Source organism: Amblyraja radiata, chromosome 25 (assembly GCF_010909765.2).
Source record: "Amblyraja radiata isolate CabotCenter1 chromosome 25, sAmbRad1.1.pri, whole genome shotgun sequence".
NCBI lineage: Eukaryota > Metazoa > Chordata > Chondrichthyes > Rajiformes > Rajidae > Amblyraja > Amblyraja radiata.
Genome location: NC_045980.1, coordinates 35,665,459 through 35,687,112, shown reverse-complemented (window position 1 = coordinate 35,687,112; position 21,654 = coordinate 35,665,459). Strand labels below are relative to the sequence as shown.

General features: G+C 45.7%; 1 protein-coding gene across 5 annotated transcripts in view; it reads right to left on the bottom strand.

Moving 5' to 3' along the window:
* Nucleotides 1-5,533: 5,533 nt before the first annotated feature.
* Nucleotides 5,534-21,654, bottom strand: part of scarb1 (scavenger receptor class B member 1) — a 40,162-nt gene continuing 24,041 nt past the window's right edge. For 2 of the 5 annotated variants that reach the window (XM_033043862.1, XM_033043864.1), the window contains 5 exons: nt 20,584-20,702; nt 19,282-19,355; nt 17,320-17,371; nt 13,815-13,970; nt 5,534-8,003 (listed from right to left, as the gene is read on the bottom strand). In XM_033043862.1, the coding sequence (XP_032899753.1) occupies nt 7,878-8,003; nt 13,815-13,970; nt 17,320-17,371; nt 19,282-19,355; nt 20,584-20,702 (527 nt within the window). In that variant the 3' untranslated portion in view covers nt 5,534-7,877. Of the gene's footprint in view, nt 8,004-12,479; nt 12,597-13,814; nt 13,971-17,319; nt 17,372-19,281; nt 19,356-20,583; nt 20,703-21,654 lie in introns of all 5 variants that reach the window. The other 3 variants (XM_033043865.1, XM_033043863.1, XM_033043866.1) reach the window with 3 other exon arrangements.

The following is a 21,654-nucleotide window of genomic DNA, read 5'->3' as shown; positions in this document are numbered from 1 at the left end:
GAGTAGTCTCACAAATTAGAATATTTTTGAGGAAGATGATTGATGAGGGGAGGGCAGTGGATGTTGCCTTCATGGACTTCAGTAAAGCATTCGATAATGGTTCTCATGCTAGGCTCATGCATGGTCCCGAAGATTAAGTCACTTGGGATCCATGATGAGATGGAATGACCATAGAAGACATGGCAGGGTAATGATTGAAGGGTGTATCTCTGACAGCAGCCCTGTGACCAGTGGCGTTCACAGCTGGGACCTCTGTTGTTTGTGATAGGAATGTAGATGGTCTGATTACTGTTTGTAGGGAAGTTGTGATTAGTAAGGAATATTATCCCATTTTCTAAATTGTTAGAAATTTGAGCAGGGAAATGGCAGATGCAATTTAATTCAAACAAGTGTGAGGTGTTATATTATGGGAGATGCAAGATGGTTAATTGATCAATAGATCAGATTTAATGATAACTTCAGCCAGGTCACCTGCAATTTCCTCTCTAGCGATACAGCATGGAATATAACCATTAAACAATACAGCACGGAAACAGGCCTTTTGGCCCACCAAGTCCATGCCAGCCACCAATCACCCGTTCACACTAGTTCTATGTTATCCCACTTCCTCATCTACTCCCTACACACCAGGGGCACTAGAGGCCAATTAACCTACAAACCCGCACGTCTTTGTAGTGCGGGAGGAAACTGGAGCACCCGGAGGAAACCCACGCAGTCACAAGGAGAACATGCAAACTCCACATAGACACCTGAATCAGGATTGAACCTGGATCTCTGGCGCTGTGAGGCAACAGCTCTACCAGCTGCACCTCTGTGCCACCTTGATTGAAATGAAGTCAGTACTTTAAAAACAGGCCTGGCATTCACACTCAGGGCAAGGAGCCGGGACAGATGGGAGTGACGGGGCAGAGGAGACGTGGGGAGTGATGGGGCAGGCGAGCGGTGGGGAGTGGTGGTGAGGAGTGGCGGGGCAGGGTCCGGTGCAGACTAATTGTAAGACTGAAGGGTGGTGAGGCTTTGCAAGCTTGTCAATTAATTAAAGGTCAAACTCGGGACGTGCCACAAAGGGGGGAGTTATCAGCAAACGGTGTCTCTCATCACCTGGGCCCCTGCCCCCAGCCTCTAGAGGTCAAGAGCAACGTGTTGCAAGTACATTCCTCTCTCAAGGTCAACAAGACATGCTTCAGGACAAATAAGTCGGGAGCAAAGACACAGTCTGTTTCACTCCATTGGAAATGTCAATTGGCTGTTTCACCGTTTCAGAGGCCCTAGCATCACTGTGCCTTGGTACACGTGGCAATAAATGACGCGAGTGAAGTGCCTGGTCCATGAGAGGGTGACCTCGAATGCCGAGGGACCTTGTCAGGCCAATGAGAACAGTGTTGCATCCCTTGGACATGTCCACCAGGAGACCATGTGGACATTTCACAGCCGGTCTGAGACCGAGCTACGCCTCTGTCAGGTTTCTTCTCAAACAGTTAATCAGGTGAGAAACTTCTCAGCAACAGATGAGAGGCCACAGTCTGCTTTGTTGCTTTTATAAAGAGGGAGAGATCTGTAGCTTAAAGTCTTGTGGCAGAGTCTCTTCCTCACAAACAGTGAGGATTTCATGGACATCCAGTTCTGGGCCCGCTGCTTTGTTCAGCAGGAAGACCGCCCATCAGAGCAATTGGGCAGGTGGGCTGAGGAATGATTGATGAAGTTTAGGTCTAACCAGGGTCTGCAAGGTAAATGGCAGGGCTCAGAGGAATGTTTTAGAGCAAAGCGGTCTCGGAGTCCAGGTACATATTCCCTTGAAAGTGGCATCAAAGGGTGATTCAGGCTTTCAACACATTAGCCTCCATCGGTATGGAAGTTGGGAGGTTATGTTACAGTTGTACAAGACATTGGTGAGGCCACATTTGGATGATTACGTCTAGTTTTGATAACTGTTATAGAAAAATGTTGAGCTGGAAAGGGTACAAAGAACATTTATGAGGATGTTACCAGGACTTGAGGGTTTGAGCTGCAGGATGAGGTTGAGCAGGCTAGGACTTCCTTGGAGCACGGGAAGATGAGGGTTGATCTTATAAAGGTGTATAGGATCATGAGGGAAATAAATAGGGTTAATGCATAGAGTCTTTTACCTAGAGTAAGGGAATCAAGAACCAGAGGACATAAGTTTAAGGTGAGAGGGGGGGGGGGAAGATTACATAGGCATCAGTAATTGAGGCAGCGTTTAAAAGACATTTGTACATGTACATGGATAGGGCAGGTTTAGAGGGATATAGACCAAACCAATTACCTACAAAATTCTTAAGGGGTTGGACAGGCTAGATGCAGGAAGATTGTTCCCGATGTTGGGGTAGTCCAGAACAAGGGGTCACAGTTTAAGGATAAGGGGGAAATCTTTTAGGACTGAGATGAGGAAAACATTTTTCACACAGAGAGCGGTGAATCTGTGGAATTCTCTGCCACAGAAGGTAGTTGAGGCCAGTTCATTGGCTATATTTAAGAGGGAGTTAGATGTGGCCCTTGTGGCTAAAGGGATCAGGAGGTATGGAGAGAAGGCAGGTACAGGATACTGAGTTGGATGATCAGCCATGATCATATTGAATGGCGGTGCAGGCTCGAAGGGCCGAATGGCCTACTCCTGCATCTATTTTCTATGTTTCTATGTTTCTAACACAGGCAGGTGGGACTAGTATAGAAGGGGCATGTTTGGCTGAAGAGCCTGTTTCCGTGCTGTATGACTCTATGCCATCTCCAACACTGACAAAGTATGGAGGAGAGATGGAACTGCCCAAGATCCAACGCATACCACCTCATCTGTGAAACACGGTGGTGAGGGTGTTATGGCCTGGGCATGTATGGCTGCTGAAGGTACTGGCTCACTTATCTTCATTGATGAAACAACTGCTGATGATAGTAGCATAATCAATTCTGAAGTGTATAGACATATCCTATCTGTTCAAGTTCAAACAAATGCCTCAAAACTCATTGGCCGGCGGTTCATTCTACAGCAAAACAATGATGACAAACAAAGCAACAAAGGAGTTTTTCAAAGCTAAAAAGTGGTCAACTCTTGAGTAGCCAAGTCAATCACCCGATCTGAACCCAATTGAGCATGCCATTTATATGCTGAAGAGAAAACTCAAGGGGACTAGCCCCCAAAACAAGCATAAGCTAAAGATGGCTGCAATACAGGCCTGGCAGAGCATCACCAGAGAAGACACCCAGCAACTGGTGATGTCCATGAATCGCAGACTTCAAGCAGTCATTGCATGCAAAGGATATGCAATAAAATACTAAACATGACTACTTTCATTTACATGACATTGCTGTGCCCCAAACATAATGGTACCCTGAAATGGGGGGGACTATGTATGAACACTGCTGTAATTTCTACATGGTGAAACCAAAATGGATAAAAAATGCTATCTGACAATGTGCACTTTAACCACATGTGATTTTTTTCTATTACAAATCTCAAATTGTGGAGTACAGAGGCAAATAAATAAATGATGGATCTTTGTCACAAACATTATGGAGGGCACTGTATCTGATCTAATTTGTTGGGATAGCATGCAAAACAAAGCTTTTCATTGTATCTCGGTACACAGGACAGTAATAAACCTGAATCCTCTGACATCTCACCTAAATGGAAGAAAACAATCTCCTAACAGCTGAAACCCATACATCTCGGGGAGTCACTGAACCAATGCTTGCTGTCAGTGAATCACTCTCTCCCGCCGAACCAGTCCATGACACCAGTACCAAGACCTGTTTCCTACCTTAATAACCTGGTCCCGGATAATGAGCGGCGTGACGAAGTGTAAGACCAGGCCGACTGTGGCTAGCAGCAGCCCGGCCACCAACAGGTGGATCGTCCTCTGCCGGGCGATGGCCATCCCAGAACTTCCAGAGTAGCACGTCCACGATCAATGTCACCAAACACAGAAGCTCTGAAGGAGAGAATTGGGACATCAATGACTCTCTGAAGGAGAGAGTTGGAACAAGTCAATGATTGATCAGTATAAATTAGACAGCAACTATTATGAAAAATTAATGGCGGTTATTTAAACATTGATAAAAGTCTTAGGTATGTAAAGTATACAGTAAGTAGCAACTTCCTCCCTTACCACATCAAATCCGAGCAGGATGCATCAACACCCCGAGCAATGTGGAATTGTCACCAGTCTCAGTGTTCAGGGACCAGTGAACCTGCTCCTCACTCCCTACGGTCTGAAAAGGACACCTCGCAGCCAAAGGACCACAGTTAATATGATCCCTTGTCATTGGACAATCACTGATTTAGTGGTACAGTCTAACCTTAGTGGTTGGGTAATGAAAGTATATGTGGCAAAGCTGATGTCACCCGAGTAAAGGTTAGTTGCACACCTTTGGAGTATTCTTGTTTTACAACCTATTAAAATGATTTAGCACAAATGGTTACACAATATACATTAAAGTCATAAGTGATAGGATAGGGTCATTTGGCCCATCAAGTCAGCTCCGCCATTCAATCATAGCAGATCTATCTCTCTCTCTCCTAAACCCATTCTCCGGTCTTCTCCCCATAATCCCTGACACACATTCTAATCAAGGATCTATCTATCTCTGCCTTAAAAATATCAATTGAATTGTCCTTCACAGCCTTCTATGGCAAAGAATTCCACAAATTCACCACATTTTCATCCTGACCTCCAGTCCTAGACTCTCCCACTACTGGAAGCATCCTCTCCACCTCCCCTCTATCTAAGCCTTTTACTATTCAGTAAGTTTCCATAAGGTGAATGATTAATTGGCCAAGAGACTTCAAGACACTCTTGGAGGTTGTGTGTGATGTGTTGGTCACCAAATAGAAAGGTGCTATTAAGCTTGAAATCACATAGGCATAAATAAAGGACATATAAGAGGTCCTGTTGAGAATCCGGTAGGATATAGAAATGGGCACTGCAGGGCTGGAGGCTGTGGAGGGGAGATCGCCTGAAGTGATAAATAAAGGACATATAAGAGGTCCTGTTGAGAATCCGGTAGGATATAGAAATGGGCACTGCAGGGCTGGAGGCTGTGGAGGGGAGATCGCCTGAAGTGATGTGATCTGTAATGGTATGGCAGATGGTGACCTTATGAACATTAAAAAATTAAAAAATCTTAAATTCTTTCCATTGATCTATAAAGACAAGCATGGTGCACACTTTCTATTGACATGTGTTGCCTCCTTCTGTGACTTGGATTCCTCTATTGATCACCATTCTCTAATTCTCTGCTATTTTTAATGCATATGTCTACCACTATTTGATCTTCCAAAATGTATCACTTACCTCTGTCGGAATTAAATTCCATTTGCCAATTTGCTGAAGAAGGGCCCCATCCCAAAACATCTCCAGTCCACTGCCACCACAGATGCTGCCTGATCTGTTGAGTTCCTCCAGCACTTTGCTTTTTTCCCCCTAAAGATTCCAGCACCTGCACCCTGATGACTCTGAAGTAGATAAATATTTGAAGTTTGGGGAATTGAGGTGTTGAGTAAGTCCCACATACTCAAGGATCTGGTACAGCAGTATGTATTGAGAAATGTATACAACACACTACAACATGTTAGTTCTACTGTGCTGCATCACCAACTAACAGCGCATGTCCAGTTGCGATAACATGAATGGTGTAGTAGTAGGCGGAGCTTAGATTAATAAAGCACTCCATTGGTTAGTAAGTAATGTAACCAATCTACATGAGGATAATGAGATGAGGCGGGAGCAGGTCGGCCAAGATCATGGTGAGTGGCAGAGCAGGCTCGAGGGGCCTACTGCCCCTGGTTTGTGTTTACATTCCACAATAATAGTTATAGCATTGAAGTACTTTCACGTACAAATCTACACAAAATCTGCAGAAGAAATGTCTTGGCCCAAAACCTCACCTATTCCTTTTCTCCAGCGATGTTGCCTGACCCGCCGAGGTACTCCATCATTATGTATCTATCTGTAGAATTTGTGTTTGCTAGAGGACCACACTTTTTTTTTTTTTAAAGTAATTTTCTTCAGAATTTTTTATTTAAAAGTTAGCAAATGGTGCATGGAGCAATCTGCATAATTGAGCATGAAAAAAGCTTTCAAACATATTTGAGACCTAGTAACAGCATTACACCGAGTCAGTGAAACACCCGAAACACGTCTTTACAAATGGACTTAAAATGGTTTCATCCGTTTTTGGTAGTATAGAAATCAAAAGAACATTTGAAATGATACCTGTACATTTCTACTCAGAGGGGATGTCACTTCAATGCCCAAGGTGAGTCTTATTCTAAATATTTGCACCTAAATATATTACCCCTTAAAACCTGCACAGTAACATTGCAGGTTTGAGGTTTTGAGCTTTGAAAATGCATTATCGATCAAGTCAAAGGGTTGGACGTCATCTGGTTAATACTTAATAATGTTATAATGATGCAAGTCTCAGATACGCCAGAGTCCCGGTGGGAGCAGTGACTCAGGGAAGAGCTGGTCTGGGAATCTTTCCAACTCCCCAGTTTGACAGGGCCAAGGGGAAGGAGAGGCGCAGGCTGGTCCAGGAGGAAGTGAGGGCAGTGGTGGAGGAGGTAAGGTGTACCAGAGCGGTTGGCTTGAGGCAGCAGGGGGCCTGGACAAGGTGGGAGCAGGCTATGGACTGAAAAGTCACATGGACTGAGCTCTGGCAGGCTGAACCACAGCGCATCAAGTTCCTGATCCAGGCAGTGTATGATGTCCTGCCCAGCCCATCGAACCTCTTCATCTGGGGCAAAGTGGAATCTCCAGATTGTCCGCAATGCTCAAGCAAGGGAAAGTTGGAACACATCCTGAGCTGCTGCCCGAAGGCTCTTGGGCAGGCCCGGTACACCTGGCGTCACGCCCAGGTTCTTAAACCCATTGCAGAAGCCATCAGCATGGGAATCAGCAGCTGCAGACGAGCACGCCCCACCACCCAGATGATCACCTTTGTGAAGGCTGGAGTGCAGCTGCCAAGAACCACAGCAGCCAGGAATCTGTCAGAATCCTGGCGACTGCGCAGGACTGGCAGCTTTCCGTAGACCTGGTGAAACAGCTGAAGTTCCCACAGCACATTGCCACGACCACCCTGAGGCCAGACATGCTCCTCAGAGGCATCCAAAAACATTGTCCTGTTGGAACTAACAGTGCCGTGGGAGGACCGTCTGGAGGAGGCCCACGAGAGGAAGATGACCAAGTATAAAGAACTGGTCATAGACTGCCGTAAGCAGGGCTAGAAGGCAAGGTGTTTGCCCATCAAGGTTGGCTGCAGAGGTTTTGCAGGGCAATCGCTCTACAAAGCCTTGAGTGCACTGGGCATCAACGGCGTGGCGAGGAGAAGAGCCATTAAGAATATCACAGAGGCAGCAGAGAATGCCTCGCGATGGCTCTGGATTAGGAGAGGGGGTCCATGGGGAGGAGCGAATGCCATCTGGCCACAAGTCGTGGTCTGATCAAGCATGGCTGGGTCGCCTAGGTAAAGGTGTCTGATGTTGAAAGACCCAAAACACCCAATGACCCCAGGTTACATCACTGATGATGTGTTCAGGAGCATCAATAGATGTATTTTTTTATCAATCACTGTGCTGGCCAAACCAGTGGCGACCAGGAATAGCCTGGTTGACAAGCAAGAATAGGGTGGTGACGACTGGAGAGACAGTGGACAATATTAAACTATAACTTAAGTGAATCCTCAACGGATGGTTTGTCCGCATCGTTGCATTTCAGTGATCAATATACAAAGAATATACAAGTTAGCAGAGAAGAAACATGACTCTCTCACGGGTTATGTGAGTTACATAATTCAAAGAAAACATTCAACGCAAAATACAAAGTGAATATCTAAAATTAGTATTTAAAAGCAATAATTAAAATTCAGTCCATCAGGTATCTAGCTTGTCCAAGCGAGGTGTTGGCAGCGTCAGCTGGCAACAGCAGTGATCGTTCAGTGACTTCCCGACTGACTGCTGCAATTCCAGACACTTTCTTCCTGTGTGGAACCTAAACAATAAAGTAAAGTTCAGTCAAAGTGTGGCAATAAATGAGGGGTAGTCACACAGCAACAAATGCACTGGATGCTCTGTTATACGGATGAAAACAATCCAGTCTAGATTTGAAACTATTGCATTAGTTATGACTTTAAAGGTAGCGATCAAGGATCAAGGATCAGTTGTACAGGGCCCTGGTGAGACCACACCTGGAGTATTGTGTGCAGTTTTGGTCTCCTAATTTGAGGAAGGACATTCTTGCTATTGAGGGAGTGCAGCGTAGGTTCACCAGGCTAATTCCTGGGATGGCGGGACTGACATATGATGAAAGAATGTGGTGACTGGGCTTGTATTCACTGGAATTTAGAAGGATGAGAAGGGATCTTATAGAAACATATAAAATTCATAAGGGATTGGACAGGCTAGATGCAGGAAAAATTTTGGGGGAGTCCAGAACCAGGACTTATGGCATACCCCTTATTTAAGAATTTAAGAATAAGGGGTTGGCCATTTAGGTGAGGAAAAACATTTTCACCCAGAGAGTTGTGAATCTGTGGAATTCTCTGCCACAGAAGGCAGTGGAGGCCAATTCACTGGATGTATTCAAGAGAGAGCTAGATATTGGCGCTTAGGGCTAACGGAATCAAGGGATATGGGGAGAAAGCAGGAACGGGGTACTGATTTTGGATGATCAGCCATGATCATAATGAATGGCAGTGCTGACTCGAAGAACCGAATGGCTTACTCCTGCACCTATTTTCTATTGCCTCTGTAATATGGACTGTCTTCAAGACGTCACAATTAACTTCCATGTCCTTCTCGAATTAGCATCCATGTCCTTCTCGGTGGTGGCTCAAAGGGCCGAATGGCATACTCCTGCACTTATATTCTATGTTACTACTACCTGTGCGAAACCAAGAATTAATGATAATTATTGATTCAGATATTTTGAATGGTTGCAAGATTTATCAGAACAAACAGGAAAAGGCTCTAGTCCATGATATCAGCTACACCAGGGGTGGGCATAGGGTTGTTCTGCATAGGGCCCGGATGGCAGGCATCAAATCACGTGTTCACAGAAGGTAGACAAAAACACTGGAGAAACTCAGCAGGCGAGGCAGCCTCATGCAATCCTTGCATGTCTCACCCACTGAGTTTCTCCAGCATTTTTGTCTCATATGTCAGGCTGTTATTCATTGATTACAGCTCGGCATTTAACACAATCATCCCCTCCAAACTGGTTACCAAACTCGCAAAACTGGGTCTCTGCGCATCCCTCTGCAACTGGATCCTCGACTTCCTCATCCACAGACCACAGTCTGTTCGTATTGGTGGAAATGTGTCAGCCTCGATAACAATCAGCGCGGGAGCACCTCAAGGCTGCGTGCTCAGCCCCCTGCTGTACTCACTCTATACCCATGACTGCGTAGCAAACCACAGTGCGAACTCCATCATCAAGTTCGCTGACGACACCACTATTGTGGGGCGTATCACTGATGGGGATGAGTCAGAATACAGAAGAGAGATCGAGCAACTGTCCATATGGTGCCAGCGCAATAACCTGGCCCTCAACACCAGCAAAACCAAGGAACTGATTGTGGACTTTGGAAGGAGTAGGAGGGGGACCCACAGCCCCATTTATATCAACGGGTCGATGGTTGAAAGGGTCAAGAACTTCAAATTCCTGGGTGTGCACATCTCTGAAGATCTTTCCTGGTCCGAGAACACTAACGCAATTATCAAAAAAGCTCATCAGCGCCTCTACTTCCTGAGAAGATTACGGAGAGTCGGATTGTCAAGGAAGACTCTCTCTAACTTCTACAGGTGCACGGTCGAGAGCATGCTGACCGGTTGCATCGTGGCTTGGTTCGGCAATTTGAGCGCCCTGGAGAGGAAAAGACTACAAAAAGTAGTAAACACTGCCTAGTCCATCATCGGCTCTGACCTTCCTTCCATCGAGGGGATTTATCGCAGTCGCTGCCTCAAAAAGGCTGGCAGTATCATCAAAGACCCACACCATCCTGGCCACACACTCATCTCCCTGCTACCTTCAGGTAGAAGGTACAGGAGCCTGAAGACTGCAACAACCAGGTTCAGGAATAGCTACTTCCCCACAGCCATCAGGCTATTAAACCTGGCTCGGACAAAACTCTGATTATTAATAACCACTTTCTGTTATTTGCACTTTACCAGTTTATTTATTCATGTGTGTATATATTTATATCATGGTATATGGACACATTTATCTGTTTTGTAGTAAATGCCTACTATTTTCTGTGTGCTTAACCAAAGCAAGAATTTCATTGTCCTATACATGGACACATGACAATAAACTCACTTGAACTTGAACTTGAACCTATGATTTTTCCCAGCATCTGCAGTTCTTTTTGAAACGTGTTCACAGGAGGTGCGCGGCCGTGCCGGCGGCTTTGCGCAAGATGCGGTACAGCCAGAACTCAGCTGCACTTGGGGAAGCACTCGGGGAGGGGCTCGGCTGCGCTTATGGGCGGCGCTCGGCAGGCCAGATGATTACGAAGGAAAAAACCCCGGGGGCCGGAGGTTGCCGACCCCTGAGTTACACAGTGTTATTCAACATGGTTAACATTCAACGGTATTTGCATCTCTTTAAAGATTATTCTATCACAATTCATTGTAATTAACCAGAGGGTATTTCATTCTTGGGCATTGATTAATTAGTTACAGTCATCACATTTGGAATTTTAATTTTCACACTATGTTTAGGATGAATTATCCATTATTTTAATCAACCAACAGGTGGCGATGGTGGAATTGAAGCACGTCATAAACTGTGCTCCACGATCCCCCGAGACTGGGATATGAAAATGATGAGAGGCATAGAATGGGTAAACAGTCAGAACCTTTTTCACAACTCCAGGTGGGAATCTCCAAGACCAGTGGGTAAAGCCATAAATTGAGATGGGAAAGTTTAAAGGAGATGTTTGGGGCAAGTTTTTATTATCGAGTAGCGGCTACTTGGAACAAACACATTGCCTGGGGCAGTAGTGAAGGCAGATACGATAGTGGTGTTTAAGAATATTTCTGATAGGCGCAGGGATATGCAGGGAATGGAGGGATATGGATCATATAGAGGCAGATGAGATCAGTTTAACGATATCATGCTTGGCACAATGTAGTCTGAAGGGCCTGTTCCTGTGCTGTACTGTTCACTGCACAAACTGTCAGCTGACTCAGAATCTATGAAGCAACGTGTAGCAATTCTAAGGAGTCAGTGGCTAAAGGAGTTCAACTAATGAATATATAATTAACAAATTAATTACGTGCCTCAGTGTGAAGAGGTGGGGGGGGGGGGGGGGGGTGGGCAGGGGAGAGAATCAATGTGATTGCAATAATGAGGGCAGAGATTGGGGGGAAATGCAGATCACTACAGTAATGACCAGGAAAAGCAAAGATAAAACAGCAGCAGTGGGGCAGGGACAGGGCCGACAGACTCTGTGGTGAGGTGCCCAGAACTGCATGCAATCCTCCACGTTTCCTCAACTCAACCACTAGAATCCAGGGCATGGGAAGTGCTGGCAAATGGGATCAGTACAGATGGGTACTTGGTAGAGTGGACGCTGCGGTGTATGTAATAGAAATGATGTTACCTGCCTCCAAGTTAAAGGGGGAGGAGTGTTAGGTATGTGATAATTAGCATATGTAATTAGTATATGTGATGTCTTGTGCAAGTATGCATGTGTGGGGGAGACTCAAGGTGGTGTCCTGGAATAAAGAAGCTTGTTAGATTACTCCCGTGTCCGAGCCTTATTAAAGTCTGTTCCAAGCATCCAAATACTCAACAGACGCAATGGGCCAAAGAGCTTGACTGTTTGACTCTATGACCCCATAGCTTTTATAGTATTTTTATCGTCATGCTATCAAACACCGTGAGCACTGTGCAGATTTGCTTGCCCCATTATTGGAAGGATATGGAGTGGAACATAAAGGGTACACCAGGATTCTACCTGGATTAGAGGATATTGGCCAGTATTAGAGGTTGTACAAACTTGTAAGAGAGCCACAAAAGGCTGGATGGAGTAACTCAGTGGGTCAGGCAGTATCTCTGGAGAAAATAAATAGGTGACATTTCGGGTCGAGACCCTTCTTCAGACTGAGAGCCAAAGGGATTGTTTTTTTTGGAGCATCCGAGGTTGCGGGGAGACCTGACAGAAGTATATAATATTATGAGGCCCAGATAGGGTAGATGGTTAGAACCTTTATCTCAGGGTGGAAATATCAAATACTAGAAGACATAGTTTGAAGGTGAGAGGGGGATGTTTTGAAGGAGCCATTTTTTTATTTTACACAAAATCCTCTGTCACTTGGTTCATTTCTGGATCACAGGGTGGGGGATGGTAACATGTCCCCGGCACCCAGTGACGGTCTCCTGTGCAGTCCTGGGTTAAAGCACATGTTTAAGGAGATTGACTTCCCCAATACACACCTGGAACCAGACAGCAAAAGTACCCACCTAAATGGAGACTTCCGGTTCAAGTTTCTTGGCACAAGCCATTGGATTTGATTTTTCTGAATCGAGTGTAGTTTCCTCAGTGCATTGCTTACTATTGCAAAATAAAATCTTTTTGTCCTATAAAGCAATTAATCAATTTATTGTTTGATAGTTTACATTAAGTTTTAAAAGTTTACTAATGAGCTCATAACCCACAAACTGAGTTGTGAATTATTAGTTACTGTATTTTAGTTACTTCATGTTTTTGCTAATATTTTGACTGTAGTTAGTATACTATATATTTAGTACAATATATTTACTTTTTAATACTTTTTAAGGATACCCAAGGTTATCTTTATTAATGTATCAAAGCTGTTATTTAAATGTGTTTTGGTGTTGAGGCTAACCAAAGGCCTGTTTCCATGCTGCAGAGCTCGGTGACAAACTCCTCGTGTTTGTAGCAGCCTCTTCAAATGTCGCCTGTTCATTCCCTCCACAGATGCTGCCTGACGCCTTTAGCTCAAGATTCCAGCGTTGGCAGTTTCTTGCATCTCCAATTTCCTTTTTAAGAATTCATCCATCAGTTTATCCAACCTGCTTCATTGTGATAGACTTCATGTCGACAGCAAGCTCCGGCTGGCCACCCTGCAGAGGGGAGGTGACCGGCAGGAACTGGCTGGCATCCGTTTGTGGGGTTCTTCAGAGCTTCGACATTGATCTTTTTGTGGTAACGTCTGATATTTTAGGGGCACAGAGGGGACTGGGCACTGGTCAGCCAGCCTCGGTCAGTGGGAGAGGGGGTGAGGGTTGGATGGGGAAGTGGGGTTAGGTTGACGTGGGGTGGGGGGGTGGGGTTGGGTGTCAGGGTGGGACTATTAGATGATCTAATTCTTGATGGCACAGTATACTTGGTGAAGACCGTTTTGCTTGTGCCTATTTGTTTACATGATCACTCCTTGATCTGATACATTATTTCTGAGTGTTGAATTTCACCACTACATCTGCCTCCTGCAGTTTATTCTTTACTTTTTACACTTCCAAGCTTGCTGTCATTTGCAAATGTTTAAATATAATCCCAAACACCTTGATCCAAGTGATTTCTATGCAGCTACAATATAAGGTGCTGGAGAACAAAGGTTTGTTCATGGTTTGAGAACAGAGTAATATGACGTTGAAATTATGGAGGCATCATAAAATTAATTTATTTTGGCATAGAGACATGTTAATTAACTTAATGTCAGGATTTCATGTGGGAATTTTATACTCATGCCTGATTCATACTTTAATATCAATTGAAACGAGAGCCCCATTTACAAACCCCTCAGCCTATATTCTCAAATAGTTAAACGACTTTACCTGCTTTTTCAGGGACACGATTTCCAGAGCAAGAGCAACCACCACCAAGATGCAGCCTGCACTCAACAGGATGTACTGAAGATATTGACAAATGGCTGGCAACACCACCATGAAATAGTAGAAAGTATTGACTGCTGGGCCATCGATAGTCCCACTCTACAAAATAAATAGAAGGGTTACATTTGCAGAGTTTTCTCGAGTCTGAAGTGATTCCATTCCAATTTAATGCGCTCTAATGGGAAACCACACGCAACCCCAACACCTCCATTCAGCATGGGCTGTGTTTCCAGTCACCGACTGATCTTGTTCTCTTTCCCAACTACAGTCCATTGACTGATCTAATTTTATTCACCCCTCTTTCCCATCAACTCCCCCAGATTCTATCACTCACTCATGCACTAGGGCCAATTAAGTATCAACATACATTTTTGAGATGTGGAAGGAAACTGATCTGGTAGAAACCCATGTGTTTATAGGGAGAACATGCAAGTGGATGTTGTTTACATGGACTTTGAGATAATGTCCCCATGGGATTAACAGTGACTGGGTTGTATCAATTCAGAACTGGTTTATTCATAGAAGACAGAGGGTGGTGGTAGTAAGACAATATTCACACTGGAGGTCTGTGACCAGTGCAGTTCTGCAGGGATCTGTGCTGGGGCCTCTGCCATTCACATTATATATAAATGACTTAGACGTAAACGGGTTGGTTTGTAGGTTTGCAGATGACGCTGAGATTGCTGGGATCGTGGGCTGTGAGGAAGGCTGTCGAGGTATACCGCTGGATATAGGTCAGCTACAGAAATGGGCGGTGATATGGCACATAGTGTTTAATCCGAGCAAGTGTGAAGTGTTGCATTTTGGGAGGCCAAATGTAATGGGGAAAATTATGTACTTAACGGCATGACCATCAATGACATTGATACACAAAAGGATCTCGGGTCCAAGTCCATAGTTCTCTGAAAGTAGATTCAGATTCAGATTCAGAAAACTTTATTGTCTGTCGTAACAGAAAATCTTCTTTGACGTGGCTCAACATACAACCAGGACAATGTACTGATAAGCAGTCATACAACACAGATTTCTGCGAGCACACACAGTGTGTATAGATCTTAAAAGCAAGTATAAAGATTAGAAACTATAAAAATAGACAAGATAAAAGTTGTGGATACGTGTAAAGTGACAGTGCGTCAGGGTTAATTTGTCCCTTGTTAATTTTTCATTTAAGCTGTTTATGGCAATGGGTATGAATGAGTTTTTGTGGATGTTTTTCTTGGATAGGGAGACTTTATATCGGCGGCCTGATGGCAGAAGTTGGAAGGACTTGTGCAGGGGGTGGGTGGGATCCTGTGTAATGAGGTTGGCTTTCCTTTTAACTGCCTGGGTGTGGAGTACTGATAATTGATTTTGAGTTTTGCCAGTTATTTTGCTTGCTTGATTGATGATCCGGGAAAGCTTTGATTTGTCTTTGACAGAGGTGAGGGTGAACCAGGATGTGATGTTAAAGGTGAGTACAGATTCTATAAGTGATTTATAGACAGCTGTTAAAATGTCCTGTCTGACATCAAAGCTCCTGAGTTTCCTCAGCAGGAACAGGCGTTGCTGTGCCTTCTTGTACACAGAGTCTGTGTGCTGGGAGAAGGACAGGCGGGTGTCAATCTCTGTACCCAGGTATCTAAAGGCCTCTACCTGCTCAACTGTATGCCCATTCCGCCTCAGAGGTTGGGGGGAAGATGTTCGCCTCCCCCCACAACACAGCTCCTTGGTCTTGGAGATGTTAAGGATATAGTAAGGAAGACACACGGTATGCTTGCGTGTAGCATCAGAGTCAGTATGTCATGTTGCAGTTTGAGAGGACATTGGTGGAGCCCATATTTGGAATATCTCATGCAGTCTGGTCGCCCCAAACAGGAAGAATGTGAAAGTAGACACAAAATGCTGGAATAACTCAGCGGGTCAGGAAGCATCTCTGGAGAGAAGAAATGGGTGACGTTTTCGGTCGAGACCCTTCTTCAGACTGATGTCAGGGGAGTGGGCGGGACAGAGATAGAATGTAGTCGGAGACAGTAAGACTGGTGGGAGAACTGGGAAGGGGGAGGGGATGGAGAGAGAGGGAAAGCAAGGGCTACTTGAAATTAGAGAGGTCAATGTTCATACCGCTGGGGTGTAAGCTGCTCAAGTGAAATATGAGGTGCTGTTACTTCAATTTGCGTTGCGCCTCACTCTGACAATAGAGGAGGCTTAGGACAGAAAGGTCAGATTGGGGATGGGAGGGGGAGTTGAAGTGCTGAGCCACCGGGAGATCAGGTAGGTTAAGACGGACTGAGCGGAGGTGTTCAGCGAAACGATCGCCGAGCCCGCGCTTGGTCTCGCCGATGTAGAGAAGTTGACGCCTGGAACAGCGGATACAGTGGATGAGGTTGGAGGAGGTGGAGGTAAAGGCTTTGTAAAGGGGCAGAGGAGGTTGGCCAAAATGTTGCCTGGTATTAACTACAGGGAGAAATTGGACAGATTGTTAGGATTGTTTTCTCTAGTATGCCAGAAGTTGCGGGGGACCTGATAATTATGCGAGGCATAAATTGGGTAGATAGTCAGAACCTTGTTCCCCGATGGTGCAAAAATCACATGCTAGAAGGCATAACGTAAAGGTGAGATGGGCAAAGTTTAAAGGAGATGTGTGGCCCAACTTTTTTTTTACAAGTGGGTGCCTGGAACATGCTAACAGGGTTCGTGGTTGAGGCAGATATGAAAGTGGTATTTAAGAGGTTTGTGGATAGATACAGGGAATGGAGGGAAATGGATTATGTACAAGTAGATAAGAGATGACCTCAGCACAGACATTATGGGCAGAAGGGCCTGTTCTCTATGTTTCTATGTCTATGTTCAATCGCCCGGCGCGGGAAGCTTGATCGCCCCGATGCGGCGGGCCTGACCGTCGGCTGCAGGAGCCAAGATCGTCCTGTCAACGGAAGGCTCAAGGCCCCCGATCGCAGGAGAACAAAGAAGGGAAGAGATTGAACTTTTTTTTCGCCTTCCATCACAATGAGGAATGTGAAGGAGTCGCTGTGGTGGATGTTTATGTTAAAATGTATTTTTATAGGTTTAACTGTATGGCAAATCAAATTCTTCGTACATTGCAAAACATACAATAAAGTATGATTATGATTATGCTATTAAAACAAACTGCATAACCCTAATCCTATGTCTTCTTGCACGAAGGTCTTGTTATTCTGAAGTCTTATTTCTTTTTACTCTCATAGAATGTGGGTGTAATTTAGGCTTTGCATTATGTCTCTGTGCCTGTAATGCTGCTGCAAGCAAAATTCTCATTGTACCTGGCTGTACTTTAACCTATTTGTGCATATGATAATAAACTCGACGACCTGATCCACTATTGCTCTCCGCTGCTTCCCCCTGTCTGTTACAGAGCTTTATGTTTCTATCTCATCAGCAACACTGCTGTGACGTTAGCTCCACACAGTTTTAAACCAACTGCTTGACTTACCTCTTCAAACCAGAGCAATGGCAGCAGCACCGGCTGTATATTCCCAGTCTCCCTTTGGAAATAAAACATATATATAGTTAATAGACAATAGGTGCAGGAGTAGGCCATTCGGCCTGCACCACCATTATAATAATAATAATACATTATACTTATGGGCGCCTTTCAAGGACTCTCAAGGACACCTTACAAAATTTAGTAAACAGATTACAAAACATGTAAGTGGAATGAAACAAAACAAAAAAATAACAACAACAAAAATAAATAAATAGTAAAGACATCAACAATACACAATTCAAAGATAGAGCAGCGGCAGCTAATCGCACCAGCGTTCACTCTCCCTTCCAGCAGCCATCTTGGAAACGGAACAATAAGAATCTTTAACATAAAAACATCCCCCCACAATGGTTTCCATTATGAGGGAAGGCACAATGTCCAGTCCCCAACCCCAGTTCACCCATAGTCGGGCCTATTGAGGCCTCCACAGTTGCCTCTACGGAGGCCCAATGTTCCAGGCCGTTCTCGCCGGGTGCTGTTGCTCCGGCGTCGGGAGAGTTCTCACAGCGGCTTGGGACACCTGGAACGGCCGCTTCCTTACCGGAGACCGCGGCTTCCGAAGCCGACAAGGCCGTGACGGTTGGAGCTCCACCACTGGCGATCTCATCGAGAGATCCCAGGCTCCCGATGTTAAAGACAGCTCCGCCACCTGCAGCTGCCCGCTCCACAGACCCGCAGCTTCGCGATTCTTGGCGGTCTCAGCTCACCGGAGCTCCAACGCGGCGACCCAGGCAAGGCATCGCCCGCTCCGCTCCGCGGTAGCGCTCCAGCGCTGTGCCGTCACCGAAGCCAAAGGTGCTGGGCGGTCCCACAGGAAAACGCCGCCCCAAGCCCGCTGGTAGGCCGCGAGGACGGGTCGACGGTGCAGCCCGGAGAAAAGCTGCCTCTCCGACCAGGTAGGGACCTAGAAAGTAGTTTCCCCCTTCCCCCCCCCTCCCCCCACATAAAAAAGTCTAGACCTCCTAAAAACAAATCACAAAACTCACTAAAAATTAAGGAAAAGAGTGAAAAAGACGGACAGTTGCTGGCTAGGCAGCCGTGCCTCAAGATGGCGCCCCCTAAACTGTGATCATTCAATGTGATCATGGCTGATCATCTAACTCAGTATCCTGTACCTGCCTTCTCTCCATACCCCCTGATCCTTTTAGCCACAAGGGCCACATCTAACTCCCTCTTAAATATAGCCAATGAACTTGCCTCAACTACCTTCATCACCACCTTACAACCAACGACCAGACCATGTGTGAGTGTGGGCAGAGTGGGAAAACACTGGGGACCGGGCAGTGAGTGCGTGTGGGCGGCGGCAGTGACTGTGACTCCACAACATTCTGGGGTAGAATTCCAAGGATTCTGCGTTAATCAGTCTGGAATGGTTCAGTCTGTGATCCCTTGTCTGGACAATCAGACAATAGACAATAGGTGCAGGAGTAGGCCATTCGGCCCTGCGAGCCAGCACCGCCATTCAATGTGATCATGGCTGATCATCCCCAATCAGTACCCCTTGCCTGCCTTCTCCCCATATCCCTTGGCTATTTTTAAGAGCCCTATCTAGCTCTCTCTTGAAAGCATCCAGAAAACCTGCCTCCACCGCCCTCCGAGGCAGAGAATTCCACAGACTCACCACTCTGTGAGAAAAAGTGTTTCCTCGTCTCCGTTCTAAATGGCTTGTACGTTATTCTTAAAGCTGGGGAAATGAGCTGGGGAAATCCTGGGCCAGCACAGCAGGTAGATCCACTGCCTTGTAGCGCCAAAGACCCAGGTTTGATCCTGACCTCGGAAGCTGTCTGTGTGTAGTTTGCACATTCTACCCGTGATTGCATGGGATGAAGGACCTGTTTCCATGCTGTATCTCTAAACTAAATGCAAAAAAATTGCTGTTAATTTATCTGATGTAGCTGCCACACTTACGTGATTCCTTGCACTGCTTTTACGTAAAGGCTCAGTTGCAATTTGATGGAGACGTTCAGAGGGATTCCAGTTAGCTGAAAGCAGCAAACAAAAGATGTTGTCAACTTGATCTTTGACAGAAATCAGTTTACTAAAACATTAAGTAACAGAAACATTGCCCCATCAACCCAATACTACACATTGGGAAACATCATGGCAACCCCCATCCCCCCCTCCCACCCCTGGTTAAACTGCAAGTTTAGGTTTAATGCAGATGCTGGTTAAGCTGGAGTAACTCAGCGGGACAGGCAGCATGTTTGGAGAGAAGGAATGGGTGACGTTTGGGTCGAGACCCTTCTTCAGACCATGCCTGGAATAGAGGACAAAGAACATTTATTGGTGTAGTGAAATTTGAGTTGTCATTGCAGCACACCAATAGAAATAAACACAAAATTAAAGAATTTAACATGCAACATAAAACATCCCCCCACAATGGTTCCCACTGTGAGGGAAGGCAGCAAAGTTCAGTCCACTTCCTCCATGTTCACCAGTGGTCAGGGCCTATTGAGGCCTCTGCAGTCACCGCTACAGCAGCCCGATGTTTCAGGAATGATGAAACTCCGGTGTCGGAAGAACACTCTTCAGCGGCTTAGTGTTCCGAAACGGCCGCTAGCTACCGGAGACCGCGGCTTCCGAAGTCCATAGGCCGCGCTGGTCGGAGCTCCAACACTGGTGATCTCGTCGAAAGATCCCAGGTTCCACGGTGTTTAAATTCAGCGCCGCCGCGGCTGGACGCTCCGCAGACCCCACAGCTCCACGATGTTGAAGTTGGCTCCACACAGCAACCCGGGTAAGGTATTGCCCGCTTCGCGATGGTACCTCAATGCTACGCCACCACTGAAGCTGCAGCTCAAAGCTCTGGGCGCTCTGGGCAGGAAAGGCAGCGCCAATCCAGGTGGTAGGCCGCAAGGAGGGGGCGAAGATGTGGCACGGAGGAAGGACACATCCTCGCCCAGGTAGGGACTGGAAAAAACGGTTTCCCCCTTACCCCCCCACATTAAAAAAACTAAAAGGCCTCCCCTCCAAAACAAAACTTTTAACAAACTAAATTTTTTTTAAAAGGGGTGAAAAACTAACAGCTGCAGGCGAGGCTGCCACACTCCATGGCGCCACCACTCGGATACAGAAATTACATCATAGGTTTTATGCAACTTATCACAACATGTCTATTATGAGTCTGCAAATAGAATTTAGTTCATTCTGGGAACATTACACCCTAATAGATTTTCCAATCCCAAACATCATGAAATTAGCGGGACATACGGGGTGGATGTCAATGAAGAGTGCGTGGTCTTTCTCATTGGGGTGTAATCCGTCCACAGCCTCCCACAGCGTAGGGTCACCGTTGTAGAAGTGAGGATGCGAGATGAAGACTTGGGAATCTGTAAATAAACGACCACAAACCCAGAGCCTCATTTTAGTTTCATTTTTTAGTTTAGTTTATTATTGTCACGTTTACCGAGCAGCATTTTGTGGTGTACTTTCCAGTCAATGAAGACTATACAATCACGCCATCCACAATAGACAATAGACAATAGGTGCAGGAGTAGGCCATTCGGCCCTTTGAGCCAGCACCGCCATTCAATGTGACCATGGCTGATCATCCCCAATCAGTACCCCGTTTCTGCCTTCTCCCCATATCCCCTGACTGCTATTTTTAAGAGCCCTATCTAGCTCTCTCTTGAAAGCATCCAGAGAACCTGCCTCCACCGCCCTCTGAGGCAAAGAATTCCACAGTGTACACTCTACAGGATAAAGGGAATAACATTTAGTGCAAGATAATGTCCAATAAAATTTGCTTAAAGACAGTTCAAAGGTCTCCACTGAGGTAGATGGGAGGTCAGGACCGTACGCTCGCTGGTGAGAGGACAGTTCAGTTGCTTGAAGTCAATTGTCCTTGAATCTGGATGTATGTGTTTTCAAAGATTTGTATCTCTTGCCAGAGGGGAGAGGAGTGAGTGACTGGGGCGGGAGCAGTCCTTGATGAAGCTGCTGGCCTTGTCAAAGCAGCCTGGTGTAAATGGAGTCAATGGAAGGGAGGTTGTGTGATTCTTAATTTTGTGTGATGCTTCATTTCACCCGGAGCTGTGAAATACATTGATGAACCCCACATCGAATGTTGCCAGTTAGTAAAATAAATGGAGATGAAGAGATACGGGAGCAAGTTACGTCCGTGGAATAAGGCTATTGTGTAGGAAATAATAACGCAAAACAACTTGGCATCATTTACATATTTTAGTTATAGTGAGCGGGAGATAGCCCTGCAATTCTGCGCCAAAGCCTGGCACCACCTTTTCCAATAATCCTCACTTTCTCATCAATTGCTCCCAGATG